Source organism: Glycine max, chromosome 8, assembly GCF_000004515.6.
Source record: "Glycine max cultivar Williams 82 chromosome 8, Glycine_max_v4.0, whole genome shotgun sequence".
Classification (NCBI taxonomy): domain Eukaryota; kingdom Viridiplantae; phylum Streptophyta; class Magnoliopsida; order Fabales; family Fabaceae; genus Glycine; species Glycine max.
This window is the reverse complement of record NC_038244.2, coordinates 15,810,201-15,832,696: the sequence shown is the minus strand read 5'-3', so window position 1 is coordinate 15,832,696 and position 22,496 is coordinate 15,810,201. Positions and strand designations below refer to the sequence as shown.

The 22,496-nt window shown below is 31.1% G+C and overlaps 3 protein-coding genes across 4 annotated transcripts; all 3 read right to left on the bottom strand.

Annotated features, from left to right (window-relative positions):
* Positions 1 to 736: 736 nt before the first annotated feature.
* On the bottom strand, positions 737 to 2,679 carry LOC778103 (uncharacterized). Its single transcript, XM_006585467.4, has one exon. The coding sequence runs from the start codon at positions 2,677 to 2,679 to the stop codon at positions 2,215 to 2,217; it is 465 nt and encodes a 154-aa protein (XP_006585530.2). The 3' UTR covers positions 737 to 2,214.
* LOC121172632 (dof zinc finger protein DOF3.1) lies at positions 1,534 to 2,175 on the bottom strand. Its single transcript, XM_041017735.1, has one exon. It carries the CDS (start codon positions 2,173 to 2,175, stop codon positions 1,534 to 1,536), a length of 642 nt encoding a protein of 213 aa, XP_040873669.1.
* A 10,517-nt stretch (positions 2,680 to 13,196) lies between the features above and the next one.
* On the bottom strand, positions 13,197 to 20,974 carry LOC100786941 (serine/threonine protein phosphatase 2A 55 kDa regulatory subunit B beta isoform). Of its 2 annotated transcripts, none has more exons than XM_006585466.4 (14): positions 20,458 to 20,974; positions 18,841 to 18,944; positions 18,622 to 18,720; positions 18,417 to 18,536; positions 17,561 to 17,767; positions 16,980 to 17,071; positions 16,633 to 16,751; positions 15,289 to 15,412; positions 14,931 to 15,054; positions 14,457 to 14,525; positions 14,283 to 14,374; positions 14,124 to 14,201; positions 13,970 to 14,040; positions 13,197 to 13,868 (listed from the first exon to the last, which is right to left on the bottom strand). In XM_006585466.4, exons 1-14 carry the CDS (start codon positions 20,567 to 20,569, stop codon positions 13,732 to 13,734), a joined length of 1,548 nt encoding a protein of 515 aa, XP_006585529.1. In that variant the 5' UTR covers positions 20,570 to 20,974; the 3' UTR covers positions 13,197 to 13,731. The 2 variants fall into 2 exon arrangements, with proteins under 2 accessions (XP_006585529.1, XP_003531629.1); XM_003531581.5 differs by having other exon boundaries at positions 17,564 to 17,767; positions 20,458 to 20,972.
* Positions 20,975 to 22,496: the final 1,522 nt, after the last annotated feature.

Sequence of the window (22,496 nt, the reverse complement as noted above, 5' to 3'; positions counted from 1 at the left end):
TTTAGTTTAATCAAAATAAAATATTTTCAACCCATGTCGAGTTTAATTTTATTTATAAAATACACCAAACATGAAATAAAATTCAAGGTATATTTTTATCTTATTTTAGCATGGTCACTAAGCACCTTTAAATCTCTTGATCTATAGCCATTAAAAAAACAACACATGATTCTGAACTTTTATTTTAAATTCAATTTTTAAATTATTCATATGCTGTTTAATTTTATTTTATTTTAATTTCTCTTGATTTTACTAAAAATACTCCCGCAGGATATACTGATGTTATTTATTAGCATAATTTCCACAAGTTCCGTAAATTAAACATATACATGAATCTGTCGCGAAACTTAGCTGGCAACCCCACACATGTGCGGCGTCGTAAATGAAATGGTAACTGAGAGCACACACACAATGGTCCATCTTAAAACACATCATGGTATGTGGAGACCACTTGAGAACTAAGATCATGATCACACACCCATTAAAGAACACACACTTCTTGATCACAAAAGCACAATCAATTCAACTTGGGTTTAGTTATATATAAATTGGTACAATCTTTGGAGTGATCTTGATTCTTGGCAAGCCATATATTGACTCAAAATACCTATAAATAGAAATAGAATGAACACAATAACATATTTGGAAGAAATCCACCAAAAAAAGAAGCTCAACAACCCTGGATACTAAAACCATAAATTTGAAGTTTAAGTAATAGAGATTAAGAATGCTGAAGTTAAAATAAATGTATTATTAAATAACACCAAAGTTTACATCGTTGAGTTTTGAATAAGTTAACAAGAATGAGAAGGTGAATCTGAAAACATTGACCAGGACGGAACATAAGAGCAAAGAAACAAGGTGTCAGTTGTCAGGTCCTCCATTGATAAGATACAAACAAGATACAACTTCAAAGGGTGTACTTTAGATTTTCTCCATATCATCCCCACATCCCCTTAAATATCTAAATATAATGCACAACAAGTCAACAACACACAACAACTTGTCCATGTAAACTTCCATATACCAAATTACAGTAATAACATCTCACATCCTCACAAACAAATGCCTTCCTTTGTCTTTCAAATTTTCATAAGTGATAGCAACTTTGAAGAACACCCATCACAAGCATATAAAAGATTTTTTTTAAAAAAAAAATTACCTAAAGGATGCTGCTTTAGTGACATTCTGGTGGTATGTATGATCCTCCATAGCATGCTATCCATAGGCTTGATCAAATTATAAAACTCTTTACACAATCATATAATAAATGTGAACGAAGATTGATCCAATTGGCAAGATAGAATTCATATTTCACCAGAACGTGAATTAGAATATCATGTACATTAAGCGCTTTTTGAACTGTGAAGCCTTGAATGAATTTCCCAGGATCAAACTCACCTAAACTTTTCTGTACCCAAGAAAAAACACAACCATAGTATGAGTGTATATATATATAAGACCAATCACCATAATTGAGAAGATGGATTAAGCATTTAAGCCGAAAAGCCTCAAACTTGTTTCACCAAGCTTCTATTGAAAACTTGGGCCAGGTGTGTATATTGCAAGATCAGACCAGCCATGGGTACCATTCCAACAGCTTGAATCACCATTTTGCAAACCTAGAAAACTCTCTGACCTCCCATTAGTACTCTGCACCTGCAAACCCGGGTTTTGACCCGAAACCAAATTCAAACCCGGATCAGAACTCACACCCTCCCCAAATTCACCCATTTTGAGACTCGACCCAGTTGGATTCAGACCCTCCAGGAGGGTTCCAAAGTGCCCAGATGAAGCCAAGAGGGAACTGAAGCTCCCACCACCAATGTTGAGCACCCTTTGGTCTTGATCAACCGGGTTGGTGCAATTACGGGTCGGGTCAGGATCCGAAACTGCAGAGGAAGAAGAAGATGGTGCAGAAGAGCGTTTTGAGGTTGATGAAGAACGTTTTGTGGTCTTTCTGCTTCCACCCCCAACAGGGATGTTTCTCAAGGCACCACCTTTAGTCCAGTATCTTCTACAGTTCTTGCAAAAGTGGCGTGGCTGCGAGAGGTTATAGTTGTTGTAGTAGCAGAATTTGGTGTTGTTGGAGTTACAACGTGGACACTGGAGTTGTTCTTGTTCGGGAAAATGTGGTGGTGGCTTCACTCCTGGGAATATTGTTGGGTGTTGCATCGTAAAATGACTTAAATTTTGGAAAGATAAGTGTCAAAGTTAAGAGATGGGTGAGTGAGTTGTTGGTGTAGGAAGATCCAAATTTTTGCTTGAGGGAAACGGTTGTTGGTGTTGGCTTTTGAGGATGTGAAGTGGCAAAAAGGAATTGAATTGAGTTGAAACACGAATGAGAGAAGAAAGTAGAAAGAGGACAAAAAAAGGTTGAATTTTGGATATGCTTTTTTTGGACTCTGGAAATGGGTTTTGGAGGTCTAGTGTAAATGAAATCACATCAAAAGTCTTCAATCTAGAACCAATTTCAGAGAGTTTGTTTTGTAGGCTATAACACGTAGGAATATAAGGCAAAGTACCGAATGCATAGAAATTGAACCTTGTGTTCTCTTGTTGGAATTCTGTGGTAGTGAATGAGGAGAAAAACACACAGATTAAAGTGGAGAAAACATGGAGCAATGTTGAATGTTGAAGAGGAAATGAGAGATATGCGTGATGATATTTGGAGAGCATGAAAATGTTGACAAAAATGAAGATGGTGTCAGCCAGTTTATCCGCGTGGAAGTGACCACAATCTCACAACTCAAATAGAATCACAATTCTGCACTCTCTAGCCTGTTTTTATCTACTGTATCTTTAGATTAAATTTGTGAAACTTAATTATGAAGTAATTTTCATTTTCTAAATTGAGTTTAATTTATAAAAAAATGATATTTTTTTTATAGAAACTTAATTTCAGATAAAATATAAATATACGAGGCATATTAATTAAGTATGTCATGAAACTAAATTTAAAGCATCCCAAATATGCTCTTACATATGTAAAAAACTGAGTTATCAATTACTTTTATTTTACTTTAAAGACATTAGCAAAATATATAAATGTATATAATAAATAATACAATATTTAAATTTTATCATTAAATAATTGATTTTTAAGTTATACATATTTAATTCTTTAAATAAATATTTTCCCCCAAAACTCAGTATGAATTAGGATTATTCTGTAGAAGACACTGTAATTGTAGATAAAAAAATATATTTTTAATTAACATTTATGATTCTCTTTCTTATAAAGTAAACTTCCAGTTGAAAAGAGGCAAAATCCATGCCTATCACCCACTTTTCACACCATGACCAAAAGTGTACTGGAACTACTTGTAATGGAAAAGTACCAATAATAAAATATAAAAGGAAATAGGTTATTCTTTGGCAAAAGTAGGGTATAATAACAACAAAAATTCCTATGGTAATGGACAAACCAACGAGATTTATTTTTACATCATACTAATGCTATTTTTTTAAATGTAACATTAGTTTGTGATAATAGACTGTCTCTATCAAATTAATTAATCTAATTAATCCACCAACCACAAAGCACAACTATCAACTAATAGTCTATCTAATCTAATAATTCAGGATAATAATGAAAGTGAGGCTCAAAGATATTTTTAGTTTTTATTATAAAAATGAGTGAATTTTAATTTTAATTTTTATAAAAAAAATTCATATTTATTTATTTTTAAAAATAAAACCATTACTTTCAGTCTCTTTAAAATAATTAAAATATAATTTTACTTTCTAAAATGATTATTTTCTTCAAAATTTAAAATAATTTTTTAATGTTCATTTTAAAATAAAAAATGATTACTTTAAAAATTTAGAAAAAAAATTACGATATTATATATTGACATGATATGTCAGATAATTGTATGTGTCACTTAAAAAAGTCAATTAACCTACTATTAAACGCACAAACAATTAATAGTTTAATATTATTTTTATTCTTTAAAAAAATAATTTCATAGTTATTAAAAATTAATTAATTTTATTAAATTATATAATTCTTAATTAAAAATAAATATTTTTCTTAAATTATTTTTGATTTGATATTAAGTATAAATCTCTTATTAAATGAATGATATTTTAAACATAGTTCAATTAGATAAGATAAAAATAATTGAGTTCTGCTTATATTTTGAGAAAAAAATATTTTTTTTACTTAATAATGTCTAAAAACAATAATTTTGTGGATTTTTAAATTTTCATCCAATTTGTGGCTACACGTTTCAAAATGCATCTAAGTATATCTAACTGATAAACACATAAGACACTCCTTCTATTCGTTATAATTTTTAAAAAGGAAAATTATAAAAAGTGAAATCAAGTTTTGTTTATTTTTAGGTATACTAAAAAAATATTTAATCTTAAAAGTAATTGGAAAAACTTGGGGGACACATGTCTATGCTGAGGCACAGCAGTGGCCCAGTGGCGTGCGAACAAAGCAAAGGGGCATGGCATCATTGGGAAGATCAGAGCCATTGAATAATACAAAAGAAAATCTGGGACGTCGAAGCTTGAAGAGGGGGAATGGTCCGTTTCTTTGCGTTGAGTTACCGTCACCCCACCTTAGCATGGCCAATGTCACCCGCAACACGTGGCGTAACCCCACCTTCATGGGAATGGTTTTTGTCTTCTTGTAATGATATGCTGATGACGTGGATCCCATATTTTATATGATCTGATAAGAGAAGAAAGATAAAAAGAAATTGTAATTTGTGAATAATCATTGCCAAAACATCTATGACAACTAATTGAGAAAAAAGACATTACTCTTAGGTCTCGTATAATTCCAGACAAAATTCAAGCTTATAAGATTATAAATATAAACTTTTACAATTTAACATGCATTAAGCGGGTCTTCCATTGATTTAAAAATACTTTCTTGTTAAATGGAAATCTAGAACGCTATTTCCAATCATTTATCATTTAGTTTTGCGCCATTTTATAATTTTTTTTAATAATTTTTACTAAGCATATTTTATGAGACGATTTAACAAAATATATCTAACTCTTAACTAATATTTTTGGTCAATCACACTAATTTATTTATTTATTTTACCAATGATTCTTATGGAAGTGGGTTAATAATAATAACAAATTTGAGTAATAAGTAAATTTAGTTTTTGCTGTTAATAAATACTACGTTAATATTTTTATAATCAAGTCAATAGTTTAATTAGATGTAGCACTTGCATTTAATATTATATACTAATGTTATTCAATGAGTTAAATATTTTGTTCAATTCATTAAATATTAAAGAAATAACAAGAAGGTTAATTAGATGGAAGATGGTCTGACAATTAAATGTAGAGGACAAAAAATTACATGTCAAATTATTAAGAGAAATTTCAATGTAAATAGTTCATTTATGTACTCAATACATGGCAAAACTTTACGATACAGAATAATAGCTTATTTCACGTAGCAAACTTTACGATACATTATAATTTGTGTACGTGGCTTATTCTACTTTAGTACATGTTAGAAGTAGATTGACTTTAAAAAATAATCACTTATCAATTATTTCAAAAACTTTCTTAAAAAACTAATAAAGTTTTTTTTTTAAAAAAAAGTTATACTAAACATGTGGAGAATGCTTACTAATTGCTGTTGTATATAATTAGTTTTATATAATGTCTATTTTTCTTTTGGAAATAATAATGTCTAACATTTTAAAATTAGATAAAAATAACTTATTCATTACTAATATAAAATAATTTTACATAATTATCTAATAACAAATTATTATATATGAAAAATTTATTAACTTCTACAATAATCATTTCAAAATTTATATCTATAGTTATTTTTTATTGATTAGCATTATAAAATTTTTTACGCTGGTTAATATTTGAACTTTTAAAATTATTAAATAAAGCGTACCATATTAAACAATAATTTTAAGTAAATAGTCAATTTAGTCCTAAAATTGTATTTTTTTTTGTTTTAGTCCTTGAAATTACTATTTCTTCTCATTTAGTTTTTTAGTCTATGAACTTTAAGTGATAATAATAACAATAATATAAGTTTAGAGATTAAAATAAGATAAATGAGATAATTTTAGAAATTTAAATGAAATTTTTTTAAAAATAGGAGCTTATTTAAGTTTTACTTAATTTTAGTAACTAAATTGACAATAAAATACAAATTCATGACTTTTAATTGATTATTTACTCAATAATTTCTTAAAGAAAAAATTATGAGAAATGTTAGGACACTGATTAAAGAACTTTTAAAGTAGAAATTAATTTTTTTTATTAATATATATAAAATGAGAAAAAATATTATACATTGATATTGTAAAAAGTTTTACATAGTTATACGATGAGTGTATTATATATAATAAATTTGTTGGTTTTTAAAATAATTTAAATGATGATATGAAAATGTAAAATTTTTTTACACTATCAATGCATAAATATTTTTTAAACTCATAAAATTGTGTTTTTTATGATATTATTTTTCCTCTTAAAAAAATTGATCAGTGCCTGGTTAGTAAGACAAAAAGAAATATATTTATATTTAGAAACATATTTAGTTTGGTTATGTCCCACTGGTACTTATTGGATAGAATTAGTTGGACTCTCTGGTAAAGAGATAGGTGATAGAAGGAGGAGTGCAATTATGGGTTCGGTTGAGCACTAGGAAGAGTGGAGCCACCTTTTTATGAAAAATAATTGAAGTGATAAAATTCAAGGGCTAGGATTTGATTTGGATGATGAAGAGAAGCACAGAGTTCGTGCACCAAATTGAAGGATTTGAATGAATAATGATTATCTCAGCAAAACGTGCGCGGTTATGATTTGAAGGATGTGCTTTCCTCACTCAATGTTTTACCACTTTTCTGCAACCCCTAACCACTACTTCATCATAACCCTCTCCCATCTCATCGTCCAGTGATCGTGTAAAAGAAAATGAACAGAATCATGACATGAATACTAATCAAGCTTTTCTCTTTTTTGTCTGAGGATAACAAATTCAATAGAGAAAATATTAGCAGTGCCTTCATGTAAGAAATTTACTTATGGATGTGTTTGACTTTAGAAGAAGAGTGGAAGAAAAGAAAGTAGAAAGAAGAAAATGAGATGATTTTAAATTGTCTGGTAAGAAAAAATTGATGAAGATATAAAATTTTGGCACGGTTTAACAACCAAAGAAAATATACTTAAAATAATATAAATACCTTCAAAAAGGAGAGGAATATGATTAAAAGAATAATGTTAATTTCGTTTTTATATAATTAAAAGCCTGCTTCTCCACTACTTTCCTTCTATTTTGTGGCGGAACCCAAAATTATTATGAGACCTAAATGAGTTTATTTCCTCTTATATTGAAGAAGAAAACAACTAATTGTATTCTTGGTTTAAAAAAATGAAGAAAAACAGTATTTTAGGTTATTTGGCAGAAGATAAGCAACAAGGAAAAGAGAGGTATAAAATTTCTTTCTAATTCTTTTCATTAGTAACTTTTAGGAAAACCTTTTCTTACGAAAAAATTGCTTTCATAGTATTTTCCCTTTATTTGATTCCTAATCTAATGAAAATACAAAAAAAAATTTACAGATGTTTAATTATAGTACTTTAGTTGCGTTGCCTCATACATATCAAGACAAAAGAGGCAAATGCAAAAGAAACGGCATTGGAGTGATAAGGACGATTACCGTGTGGGTGCATATATATATGTATGATGTATACAAAGAGTGAATCGTGAGACATAACAAAGAAAAGAAGTCAACAATGCAAGACAATATTTGTTAAGTTGTGTTACGAATTTATGATATGAGAATGGCAACAAGCAGCATGTGCCTAGTGTCATGTCTGTGTCGTTTCTCTGTCTAACACGCCACACACCAACATCAAGATGATGCACTCCAACGCAGCGCCCCTATACTTGTGTTCACTCTATTATACTTCATCTGTCTCTACTTATAATTATAAGAGTGATTCTTGGACTTGGTGCATGACCAACAAATGGTGGATGGTCGCAACAGGAACGAAGACGAGGTCCTAGGATCAGAACCTTGTTCTGATAACATTTCAAGAATTGAGGTAGTCGATGTAAGACTTGGATATTTCCCAATAATCATAATTTCCTAAGATACACGCTAAAGAAGATCAGTTGTTCGAGTAAATATGTACATCCCTAAAATCCTAACTATTGACTTAGAAAGACATGTTACACTTTTACATTTAAGTGTTTCATGATTAGGTCTCTTTTCTTCCGGACACAACCTAATCACATGAACAATAACCAAAAACAAACATTTAAGATCACAACTCCTTATAAATTAATCGAGGGTTTGGCGAGGCAGCAGAGGCCCGAACAATACTATGAATGTATCCCATATATGTCAGTCATTATGCCTAGCAAGTTAGGTTTTCAATTGGTCACAAGGTTCCATTTGGAACCCTATGAATTAAAAGCCCACGCCCATCTTCACACGAGGGATTGTGCTCAAATAATTTTGATTGATCTGGCTGGGATGGAAACGTGAGTGATGTACAATGAGCATCTCAATCCATGGACAGTGACCAAGAATTAAATGACATGAGTGATCAAAACGTACAATAGGATGGTCTCCTATATATCATTGATCGCATACCTTAAGGTGATAGACAAATACAAAAATAACAACCGAGAATGAATTGTTGCTAACTAATGGCTGAAAACCGATCACGTTTAGGAGTTGACGTGTTAGCAAACAGCATGAGCATTGTGAGATAAGAGGAACTTATTAGGTACTTCTGAATTTTTATGGTACAGATCAATATCTCTAAGTGACACATATTTAAAAAAATAATAATAATTCACGAGAAATATTTAATAGCATTACATATTATACTCCTCTAAAAAAAACATTACATATTATATATAGATTAATGTGAACTATGATTGCCTCACACCACATAATAATTTATCCATTAATTTTTTTCATAAAAATATCCTTAATTAAGAGTCATTTTCTAAGTTCAATAATTAGAAAATAGAATACATCAACGTCTTAGATTCTTTTGAAAGCTAATTTTGTCTTGTATAAAGAACATTTTGAAAATCTTACTTTGACTATTCACATGTATAGCTAATACAAATTAAAGTAATAAATATATTAATAATGAGATATATTAAAAATTAAAACGAAATATAATATTTAAAAAATAAATAAAAAGCATGTCTCATTAACATTATAATTTTTAATATTTTATAAAAAAATGTATATTAAATAAAAAAATCAATGTATTTGATATACTATACACTATAAAAATATCTAATATTTTCTTTATCTAATAAATAAGAAGATTAACAGCCGAGGAAGATTTTGAATTATTATTGTTATCAGTTGAGTATAAATGGAAATCTCCTGCTCCTAATTTAATTTCATTAGTAAAGCACTTCCCACAAAAGCCATGTAACTGTAAAGCACTCATAGTCTAAACAGAGCAGCATGTAAATGCATGTTGTACGTTAATTAGTTGCTTCCTTCAGTAGACTCTTCAGATAGTCCAATCTACTATCTAAATATAAATTACAAAATTACAATTCCTATAACAATGAGGAGGAATACTGCAGCACACTAATTCAATACTTTATCAAACTGAAATACATAGAATGAGTACGCGAATTGAACATTCAAAATTTAGTATATTTGTGTGTATGAGTTAAATATTAATGCTGAATAAAGCTAACAGGGATTAGACTTTGTATTGAATGAATTGAGTCAATGTTACAATACATAAAAGATGGTGATAGGTTAAAAGTGAAAAACTGAAAATACCGTTGAAGCTAGAGAAAACCGACAAGGCATAAACCTTTCTTATTCAATTCTTTTTCACTCATATTCTGCAAGGCTTCAATGTGTTTTAGGTCTCTCTATTTTCAGTTAACATTGGTCTCAGTTTATATTTTAAAAACGAACATTTTAGTCCTCGTATTTTCTGTAATTGGTCAATTTCTTATATCTTTATGGAAATTAATTAGAATACTAGAATATGAAGATTAAAATCATATTTTTAAGAGTATAAAGACTAAAAGATCAGTTTCAAAAAAAAAAAACTGAAAGACTTAAAACATATATACCATTTATATATTACTTGGTTGCACACATCAAAATCAAACTAAGGAATCTGTGAATAAATTCATCCCTCCCGATGAACCTCTTGGGCCTAATCTTAACCTCAAGCTTATCAGTCCTTCTCCATTCAGAATTTCAGCAATATATATTATCACTGTTTCCAGGCTTGTTAGTGGTTTTGGACTAATAGAAAACTGAAAAATACAATACAACTAACAAATTAACTACAACGGAGTTTCACTTTGAGGGTGATTCATTGGCTAATTGCATATCCCGGGTTAAGGAAATTGCCAAGTGCCTCAAAAAAGACACAGTATTAGCGAAACCTAGAAATTGAAACATTAAATTGGGGTGAGAAAAGAAACACGAAAAGATTAGCTCACCGCATTTTGCTCTACTGCGGTAGTATTTGGTTTATAGAATACCAGTGTCAACCAATACCAATATCCATAGTAAGTATGCTCTTATTTAGATTTATTCGAATTTACTTTTTTACCTCATTTCATTCATTAAAAATGAGTTGATTTTCTATGGATTGCTATAATTCTATATATAGAATTTCGATATATTAATTCTAGTAGGTTGCCCGAGACTCGAACCCGAAACTAGTCTAGATGAAGTAAATAATTTATTCTTTAATCAAATTCAAGAATAATACAATAAAAAATTCCTCCCTTGCATACCCTTTTACTGTCTTTTCTTTTTTACCTCTTTAACCCTTTCTTTGGTTAGAGAAGGGTTAGAGAATAAAAGAGAGGAAATAAAGAAAAATTTAAAAAAATTTATATGGATCTTACACCTTCTATCTCTTCTTTATTTTAATTTAAATATTTATCTTTTTTTTCTTTTTTTCTTTCACCTTACCAAATCAACCCTAAAAGAAGAGTTTACCCTTGAATTATTATAATAGTTTGTGATTGAAAAGAGTATGTAATTTCACTTCACCATCCATGTAATAAGTGACCGATCAAGAAAATTTTAGCTGTGGAGGTAATTTTCACATATATAAATTAGTGGGGGCAAAATTTATATTATAACTTATTTTTTTAAACTAAATTTAAAAGTTATAGAGATAATTAATAACTACACATAAATGTTATATATAAAAAAATAAAGATTATCGGGGACGATTGCCCCCTTCCTTTCCTATGTAGATCCGTGCCAGCTATGAATTATTTATTCTTACAAAGAACAAGAAAAGATCTAAAAAGATGAGATTTTTATTAACTTTGTTCTTATATATCAGATTTTTTAACTAATTCGCATAAATTTAAAAAATGATTAATTTAATTAAATGATATTAAATATATTAACAATTTATATTTCCTTTCAAATTTGTAGTTAAAATTATGAGACTTATCATCTCACTCTTTCCACCTAATAATAATAGTTATGCAGTTTATTTTATTAATTTACGGCCAATCATCTCTTTAATCGGAAAAGGATACTTCGTAATGACATTATCATATTATCAGTTTATCACTGCATGAGATTCTAAAATAAATTTCATCAACATAGTATATTTTTATTTTAAAACTAAGGTTTTTTTTTATAATAAACGGTAAGATTGTGACACCTGACTTGCTTAATTATTTTTCCACAAGAGAGAAAAACAAATTATCTTAGTAATTTACTGAATTTATTATTTATTGGCTACAAATTGTTAAATAATTAAGGATATTTTAGTTAAAAATAATAATAATTAAAGTATGAGACAACTTAAAACGAATTTTATAAAAACAACAAACAAAATTCTCAAAAATTTCTCATATATAAGAATGGAAATAATATTTTAAAATAGTTTCTCTACTTTAAAAATATTCCCTCTGTTCTAAAATAAGTGTCATCCTACATTATTTTACATAAACCAACAAAATCTAATAAATAAATGAAAGAGAATAATAATTTTATAAAATTATCCTTATTAAATAGATGAAAAAGAGTAGTATTAATATTATATTTAAAAACTAAAATGATAGTTATTAGGAATTCGGGTGAAAAAGAAAAATTAATGTTATATTGTATAGTGAAATATCACACTTATTTTGGGACAGAAAGAATACTTAATTTTTTTCTTCTTGGGTCTCACTCTCTTCTTACAAAACACTCACATCCAATAAGAATGCACATAATTATCATAATATATCAATGAATAAAATTGCATAGTAAAATCATCAAATCTTGTTTAGTGTATAATAAAATATTTTATGCTGAAATTTTATATAAATTAAACTCCTCTTTTTGTTATTTTAAAGAAACTCCCATAAGTTTTTAAGTAAACTAAATTACCAAAAGAAACAATAATGATATCATGATAAAGCTTGACATTCTAGAAAGTGTGAGCAGATTGCACCAATACTAGTGGAGTAAAGAAAAAGGTGAACATTTTCATTTCTTTTCAGCAAAAGATAGATGCAAATTTATTTATTTTTCTTACTCATGGTCAGGATTCAAATACTGCCAAACTCCAAACTTAAATGGGGAAGGTTAGCCCAAACGGCCCTGTGGTTGCACAATTACCAATTTTCATTATAATCAATTGGACTAGAATATATATATATATATATATATATATATATATATATATATATATATATATATATATATATTTTTTTTTTTTTAAAAAAAACTAACCTTATATTGTCTTGACAGGTAGTTATTCCACTCTGATTAGTTCTTTCATTTAACTTCTAGCTCAAACTCTATGAAAATGGAATGTTCAAGCCCTGATCATTAGAAAAATATAATCGATTTTCCATTTCTTTAAGTTGCCTAAACATCTAAAAACGTATTTAGTCGTTACAAACAAAAAAATGTACTTTACAAACCATGTAACAGAAAAATGTTCTGCTACCAAAACATGAAATTGTTAATTGCTTTTTGTTAACCTTACATTCTGGGCAAAACATTAAGAACAGTTAGTCACAAGGCAAAAAAGGAAAAAATCCAATAAGTGATAAAACCATAAAAATTTGGTAGGAAGAGACAATCCAGTTTATCCTACATCCTTGCAACCTAGAATTATTACTTCCTCTTTTGACATTTTACACAAAAATTGACCAAGTGCAGCAAAAATTAGAGTTTGAAACAGTGTCAAATTAATTCCCAACACAAAAATAATCAATGAAAAAATGATGCACTGCAGGTTTCCACTGCTCCATCCCACAAGACATCTATCTGGGTAAAAAGAAAAGAACTACATTTTATCTTTTTATCCTAGTGGCAGATATTGAACATCCTTTAGTATTTGTTGTAGGAGAGCTACAATCACATTTTCTTCTTCATTTGCAAGCCAAAACACAATATGAAGCATTGACTGCACCTTCTCTTTTTATAAGAAGATACAGAAAAAAGGGGAGAAAGAATATTAGGGTTGGAAGAAGGTGGAAAAATTGAACAAAAAAAAGAGATGCTGCCCATCATCATCCAGAAACAAAATAAGGTCTGCCCACCCCAGGAATTTTGAAACAGCCACTTCTGGATCTTTTTTTCTAAAAGCTCCTGCTAAAGATTTTGAAGGGCACTTGTAGTGTGAGTTAAATGTAGCATCCAACTCATTGGTTGGTAAGAAGGGGAAAGAAGCCTTCTCCACAGCAACCCCAAAAACAGGTCAACCAAAAGCAAATACATGTTCTTCAATCATCTTTCTTCCTCAAGCATAGTACATGTATAAGCTATTTGCAGCAGCACAAGCAATTGAATTCTCAGTTGGGTGCCATGCTAAGTGCAGCAACTTTGTTGTGAAATCAAAAGAATTCCCATTTGCGTCAACACCGGCGCTCTCTGCTCCTGTTCAAGAATACCAATGTATTGCAAGTCTTTGATATTACTACAAGAAGAACAAGCTATATCATGAAAACACAAATAAAGTTGTTAAATAGAGAACTTACCACGTCTTACAACTCTTGTTATACTGTTTCCCAATGATCTAGATGGTCTTGAAGGGGTTGGAACTTGGCGTCTGAGAAAATGAAGAAGTTCATATGAATTCTACAGTGCCCGACTAAACAGAAATTGTTTTTAAAGATTAAGGTATAAAATTACCTCATTGGATTTTTACTGGCTTCCAAAGTTGTAGCCTCAGTACTTCCAGGAACACAACCAAACACACGGAATAGATTGCTGGAATCAAATGAAACAAAATAGTAAGATGCAGGCTCAAGAATAACAGAACCACATATAGATTAAGTTTTAATCCCATACCTGTAAGAGCCAGTTGAAACACGCAATCCATCACCACTTAGACAACACTCAAACTTATCAAAAATTGAATCATTTTCATATAAATCACAAAGCTGGCCAAAAAAAAAAGAGCCAGTTACTATAACTTGATAAAGCAGCAGAAATTCATTGCTCATCCAAACATGGGAATCTAACCTTTGGCCTTAAATACTCATGAACCTGGAACGTTGCAACTGGACCAGAATCCATATTGATGTCCCATAACTGAAAAACAAGATGAGATGAGACTTGAAGGATTTTGTTGATAAGAAACAGAGTGTGTATCCAAACAAAGTAGAATTAATGAATTACATAGCATGCTCTGCCTGCCCAACAACAATTGAATGTCTAAGGAAGAAAGAGTTGTAATAAATTTATTTTAAAAAAATTGAACAGGAAGTTGTTGGCTCATGGTATCAACAACCCCCACCAAAGGATTCTAGGCTCTAGCAAATACCAAATTTTTCATAAAATCTAATTGAACTTGAGCCTAAGTGAGAATCTTATCATTGAGACCAAACACCTGTCTCATGGAGTTCAATTCAATAAATTTAGAGTAACTCCATCCAAAATACTCAGAAAAGCTTTATTGACAGAAGCATGGGTTTTGGAATAATAAAGCTCTAAAACCTTTAAGGTCATGTAATCACGACTAAGTATATATCTTCCATCCTTCCCAAATTTTATGTCTGAGATTGAAGCGATAATCTCTGTGAAAAATGATCTGGACCCAGGGGCTTCTTGTTCCTCAAATCTGTACAAAAGGTAATATTCTGTGAGTTTACCGCAAAACAAATCACATAAATGAATACATATATAATAGGCTCCAGAAAAATGGTTTTCCTTGTATGCAAAATTCAGTGGCCCCTGTAAAGAAGGAATCAAATTATCTACTTCCCTTTAATTTTTCCCCAATAACCTCAACTTTGTTACTTGTTAGGTGTAAGCCATAAGGAAAACAAATAACATAAGCAAAATGTAAGCTTACAGTTTGGCATGAGAATCACATAATGCTGACTGCCGCAAGTCAACAAGACGAATTGAACCCTTTGAACTGCTATATGCCAATGTATTACAATGTGTAGGGTGAAATTCTGCTGATGTTATAACCTCTGCAATAATAATATATAGGGTCAAAGCTCAACTGAAGCTACAAAAAAAATATATTTAAAAAGGTTCAATTTATGATACCTGATCCACAAGACTAACAGCTTTTATTTCTTTAAAATTCCAACTAATTATCCCTGTTTTAGCATCACGGTGAACGAGTTATATTGCTTTTGGGGGGGTGGCGGTCCATAGTTACCAGTTAGGCACTAGAGCATGCCTTGTTTGAACAGTTGAACCACAGAGGCTTGCCTAAGGATCTAGAGGTGGGGTAACAACTCAATTAGCTAGATATGCAGACCCCTTTCTTGGCACCTCACCTCAACATCATAGGCACACCATTTTGGCATATTTGCCTATACATTGTTTAGTAGAATGATGGAATCTTCATGCTTATAGGTTTAGGATTTTACTCATTCCTGCAGGATTATTTATAGGAGGTCGATATTCAAACTAGTGCGACACTTGTTTTTAAACAAAAGATCAGACTTATGAAGTATGAGTGTACAACAACATATTCTATATGCCTGAAAATATGCTGCAGTCAAATCCTCTAGATGCAACAATTGCAAAGATCATATTTCTTTGGCAGGCATCATTAAAATTCACCCTATAAAAGCCCAAGTTGATTCTTCACTTCTTCAAACCCATTAAACCTAAACACTAATACTGTAGATATTGTTCATGGAAACCAAATAATCATCAATCCAACCATAAAACTTCAGTCCCCTTACCAAGACATACAACCCATGAAACTTCAGTCCACCTGGTATCTACCCTTCACCTAGAAAACCCTGATTCAGATAAGTTTAATCTCTTCAATCTTTCTTCCCTTCAACATCACAGAGATGAGACTAGAATGATTTACACACGTAGATAAACAATACTCAGATAACTACAACTTACGTGTTATCACTTCTTTAAAGGACAAAACTTAATGATGATGATACTGTTTTCCAATCAAAATTGCCCAAGTGTTATTTTCATCTCTAACTGCTTTCGGCTTTCAATGTGGCCATCAATTTCATCAAGATAACTAAAATTGGCATCTTGTTAACCAGTCTTATATTTCGTGTTATACTTTGATTTGATAAAAGAGCAGTACCACCCACTAGTAACTATGGTACTGTATATATGTTTTTGCCCTTTAAATGGATAAATTATACCAAGTTATCAACAGAGAACATTTTCAGCACAGCATAAAAATACAATAGTGAAAACTTACCGGTCAGATCCTCCATATTTGCAGGCTTTACATCAACAATATTAAAACTTTGATTGCTAATTTCCAGGTTCCAAAGATTTATTCGTAAATCATCAGCTGATATGAAAGTTTCGCCATCGCTAGCAGATATTTGAAACATACCATAGTCCAAATTTGATCAGATTTCAGAAAAGTATGATAGACAAAAAAAGTAAGGGTGCAAAAAAAACATACATGAAACACAACACTTGAAAAAGAAAAGTAGTCAACTTTCAAATCAACACTACAATAAAAGAAATAAAGATAACCAAAAAGCAAGATTTGACACTGAACAGACTATTATAGGAACCCTCGAGGTTTCAAATCACCTGTTATTTGAAATAGAATTAATATGATAATCATGAGCATGGGCATATACTCTACGGCATCGAGCCATCAAACTGGTCTCATGGCTGGTTACCTACATATTTTACAATCAACGTGTTAGAACTCGCTAAACTACAAAGTTTCAAACAAGTAATTGTCAAGGCTTGAAAACTAGCTCCACTACATACTAAAATAGATTCACAAACAAGGATGGAACAATCAAAACAACAAACTTAATGCTAATGATTTGGACGGGAGAGGTGGAACGGAGGGGGTCAACATCCCTCCTCACTCAATTTTGGCTCCCTACCAACATTGAAGGGATTTGGAGGGGAGAGCTGGGTTTAAACTTCAAAACATTTAAAATATATTGACTAAAATATCCTTCCATTTTATGAGCAGGAGTGGGTTATAAGGGTACAAAAGTAAGATAGTTTTATTTTCTCTCCTCTCCCCTACTCTTCAACCAAACAGAATAACCCTCTCCTTCCTCCCTTCCCCTCCATTAAAACCTTCTATAATGTTTATCCCCGAGAAACAAATATTGGGAAAAAATAAATAAATTGGAAGGGTTGAACACAACTACCAATGGTAATCTTAGTGAAGGTACACCGCCTGGTGGAAATGAGAAATCGTTGTTTAAATAATTATATGGTCCATCTGAAGATACTCCATTTGCAAGATATGATTTAGAGCTACCCGAATTACTTGAACTAGCAATAGAGCCATTTCCCATTAATTTAGGATCAACATTCATGTCTGAAACTTTCTTGACCTTCTTTTCTTGAACCTGTTTAACTCACAGATAAGGACAGAATACAAATAAGTGACCTAGAAGACAGATCAATCATGTGAATTCATATTCATATGAAAGAAAAAAAAAAACTACAGGAAATGTAATCACAGAACACATTCATTTTGAATATATGCACAAGCAAACACTAAGGCCAGAGTCCATTGGGATTTATTGAACAGCATGGCCATCTTTCATATTTGCTAATACTCATAAAATATTAAAAGTAACAATCATACATTCAGATATAAATTACGATGACATATTGAATTATAAAATGTTTCAGCCAATGTAATTAAAAGATTGCACTTAAAAATGAACAGCTTTACGCACACATGCACACTAAAGTCAACCTCAAATTGCAGAGTTATTTGACTAACTAAAAAATGGTTCAGTATTAGTGGCCAATGATTAAAAATATAATTTGTAATTTGCAAAGGCTAAGTCCAACCAACAGATTCATTAGAGCCCAGATATATGAGCCTCATAAGCTATAACAAATCTCCAAAAACATATATACTGTCAAAGCATGCTAAACAAGGAACCAAACTTAGTTCGACAGAAATGTAACCATGTGTGTCATTCATATATAAATTGAATAAAAAAATAGCATTCAGCATCCCACAAGTGAGAATTCATTTCATACCTTCCAAAATTTGATGGTTTTATCATTTGTGGATAGAAGGAACAAAGCACCATTGGCTGTTTGGCACCATTTGATTTTGTTAATTTTCTCTTCTATTTCCAAACTCTTAAGATAGTCAAACTGAAACAACAATCACATGTCATAAATGTTAACATTTCTGCTCCACAAGCATTTCAGGCAGCATTAACCAGTGACTGAAAATTACCTCAGGCTCATGACTCTGAAACTCTGTTTTATAACGGAACTCAGGATGTCTACTAATAGAATAGTCCATCCTCTCCAAGTCCCTTCTTGATCCGCAATGCTGCAAGTTACAGTATACATAGATATTAGAGAAATTAAGGGTGTAAAATGGAATCTTTCAAACCTTAAGTTTAGTAATTTTAGTTATAAAAGAAATTGCTGAAGAAAAAATCAGAATTACATCTTTTGTATCTGTCCGTTCAAAGAGAACTACTCGACCACCACGATCACCAGTAGCAAGATGATCACCAGACTTGTCAAATTCAATAGCAGAAATTATATCCACTGAAGAAATAAAATTGGGTAAATAATTAGGAAACTTACACATTAACTGCAACAATAGCTAATATAATTATGTCAATCACTAATACTGGAAGACTCCACAAATCAGTTAATGGAGTCAACATGCTGAGAATAAATACCCAACAAGTACCCATCAGATTTAAAAGACCCGTGTTGGAATTGCTATCATTTCTAGTCTCTTAATCCTGTATATAAACCATGAAATAGATCTTAGATAAAGTTTGACATGAGTGCTGCATGTCTGCTGTGAGTTAAATCAACGTTCAAAAACAGAAGGTTTCTGGGTATAGAGGATCAAGTTCATTCTCCAAGTCCAAATCTCTCCCGCCATAGTTCTGTGCGATATTATGTCAAAAGTTTCCATAATTATCCAAATATAGAATCAAACCAGTTCAGATAATATAGATACAACTTCAAGAGAATTACATGTCTTTAGTTCCCTCATATAAAAAAAATGATTAAATGAATAAGTTTCACTATCCATTTACACTCAATTCAAAACATCAAACATTTATCTACTCTCTGAGTCCTTGTTTTCTCTCATTTTTTGGTGAAGGTTGGGAAATTGAACTTCAATGATACTTGTTGGTTTACTTTTCTTCAATCATCACTCATAAACTATAAATTAGAAGACAGCTCTGCAATTTGATCCAGAGACAATGTTTCCAAACTATAAAGGTTATTAGTTGCAGCAATAAAAACACAAATTAGCAAGATGTAATATTGAATTTGAATCTGCATTATTATAAAAAATACTCATCCTCATCTAGATGTTGGATGCATACTCGTCCTCTTCCTCCCCTCAAAACTATCCAATCCCAAATTCCAAATGCAACCTTAGCATAATGGTAACATCACATGTCTGACTATTACAGAAAAGCAAGGCATTGCTTCAATTTTATCAATATATATTATTATTATTCCCCTTTGATGCCAGAAAATGGCATTTCTTCATGTACAACAAGGACGAATTCGCTACATGGTCATTCTTAAAAATATCAGCCAAACATCACCAGTGGTACTCCAACCAATCACACACCACCAACCCGACCCCTGAAGCCAAACTCCAATGCCACTCACCAAACTCCACACCATTAAGATCTAACACCTAGCAGCCAAACTGACATTAAAAACAACTAAACAAACCAATTCACAACAACAAAAAACTGCTACCAACACACACCACTAGCTAAAAACACAAACCAAAACCAAAACAAAAACCACCATCATTTTAAGTCCAACAGCTCAGTTACACACTCATACCAATCCAACCAAGAAAAATCCATAATACAAAACCACTACTTCTTCCCTTCCCCTACAAATAAAAAAAAACACCCTCACATTCACACCCCGATTAGGCAATGACCCAGAATCCAAAACAACAAGGGAGCAACAGAACATGATCCGAAACAGATCGAAAGCATGGAACCAAACCCTAATCCGAACACATCAACAACTGGATCCGACAGCAAACAACGTAGTACCAAACAATTACCTTCCTGAACTTCCTCCCCCGCCGTACGTTCCCCGAAAACCTGCGAGAATTTCCACTCCAGCGGCTGCGGTGGACTCGCCGGAGCTGCCACGACCTCATCACCACCGTTCATTTCTCAATCAACGGTTCTCAGAATATCCCAACAACAATAATCTCTCTCTATCTATCTACCAACGCGCACCGAAGGTTTCCTTTCTGGGTTTTCACAAGATCATAGTTTCAGAGACACCCACCAAAAGAAGATGCAATTTTTTTTTCTCACACCCTTCTTTGGATTTCCAGTTCAACCATTGGAACACCCCAAAAAAAAATCCAATTTTTTTCTCTCTCTTCCTCTCTCCTGAAAGCTCAATCTTTCTTTTCTCTCTCTAAAAGGAGTAAAATGGGAATTTTTGGGGGGATTAAAATGGCCGAGTAAACGGTTCTCTTTGGGTTTGGAGATGAAAAAAAAAAAAAAAACACACGCACGCACACACACTCTTCTCTGTCTACTCTCTCTCTCTCAATAATAGGTTCCTGTTTGTTCTTTTAGTACGTAAAATACTTTATAATTTTCTCGTCCGTGATAGCCTCACGCGTCGGTGACGCGCGGTTTGTGAATGTGCCGCCTTTGGTTGAATTTTGATGGGGTGGTGGGGTGAAATGTCGTTATATCTGACGTCTGTGACAGATTATCTATGAAAGCGGGTGAGTTTAGAGAATAATTTTTAGACTGGTTGAATTTTTCCTTAATTTAACAAAGTACTTGTGAAAGGACCAGAAATTGTTGATGAAAAAAAGGTTAAGGTGAGATTTGTGTGAAATGACATTCATGTCCTTGTCTTTTTCTCCCCCTCAGATATTCTTTCACCACCACTCTTGAGATCTTCCATCACAGAGAAGTCGGCCATGTAGAGGGAGACAAGGCCATGATCAAACGGCTAAGGATTGTAAGTTTTTTTTTTAATATAAAAAATTTATTCAGAAAAAAAAAATGTAAGAAATCTTAGTCCGTGAGATTATGTTGCATACATGATAAGAATGGAGTATACATGGAATATGCAAGTAATAGGAGTGTGATTGATGGATATTGGTCAGTGCTTTGGTTGAAAGAGAAAAAATAATCATTTTTTAAACCAAAGATACTCATGTTACAATTATTACACATAGTAAAACTCTCTGTTGAGTATTTAATGTATTTTAAAATTAAAAACTATTGATTAAATCAGAATAATTTATAATAATTTATCTGCGTGTTTGATAATAACAATGACTTGTCTTTAACTTAGCATTTCCTATGAGACCATGCTTTTATGTTAGGAAAAATGTTAATGTATATATCATTTTTTAGTATATAGGTAGAGAGAAGAGAAAGAAAATAGATAAAGGAATAGATATAATATATGATGTAATGAAAAATTAAAGAAGTGGGTAAAAAAAATAATGGATTGAAAATGAGATGAAAAAGAAAATAAATATGTAAATATAACTAGTCTTTTTTGTTAAGGATTTGAAATGATGATGAAAGTTAACGAAAAAGAACATGAAGCTCAATACTAATCATGAACCAAGAAGTCTAAACTTATTAGTTGGTTTTTACTTTTTATTTAATTTTCTCTTTCTTTTGCATTATTATTTTTATCTTATCTTCATCATGACAAAGCAAACATTTGGGATCTGATACAATTGGACAAAAAAGTAAGAGAGAAAAAACACGTTCTTGAAAGGTCGTCGGGATTATTTATTTATAGTTTTATACTATTAAAATTAACTATTTTTTAAAATGTATATCACTTTGTTGTAGGCCAATTTTTGGATTTTTCTTAGCCGGAAAGACAATCCAAAATCGTCATGACACGGAGAAAGTTAAGTTGATTTATTATTTGTTTGGAAAGTTCTTTCTAATCCAAAATCCAAATCCAAATTTATGTACAAATGCAAGTTCTTAATTCATATACAAATATTATTAAATCTGTTATTATAGGTAAACAGTGGCATAAAATCTTCTCCAGATATTTCTTTTAATTTCATGCATGTCTGCATTTTAACTTACTAAATTA

Excerpts from the sequence above, each read along its gene's own strand:
- LOC121172632 (XM_041017735.1), bottom strand. The coding sequence starts at position 2,175 with ATGCAACACCCAACAATATTCCCAGGAGTGAAGCCACCACCACATTTT.
- LOC778103 (XM_006585467.4), bottom strand. The coding sequence starts at position 2,679 with ATGCTCTCCAAATATCATCACGCATATCTCTCATTTCCTCTTCAACAT.
- LOC100786941 (XM_006585466.4), bottom strand. The coding sequence starts at position 20,569 with ATGAACGGTGGTGATGAGGTCGTGGCAGCTCCGGCGAGTCCACCGCAG. Across the intron at positions 17,768-18,416 it reads AAACCATCAAATTTTGGAAG|GTTCAAGAAAAGAAGGTCAA; the intron begins GTATGAAATGAA and ends TGAGTTAAACAG. Across the intron at positions 14,526-14,930 it reads GTGATTACATGACCTTAAAG|TTATGGGACATCAATATGGA; the intron begins GTTTTAGAGCTT and ends CTTGTTTTTCAG.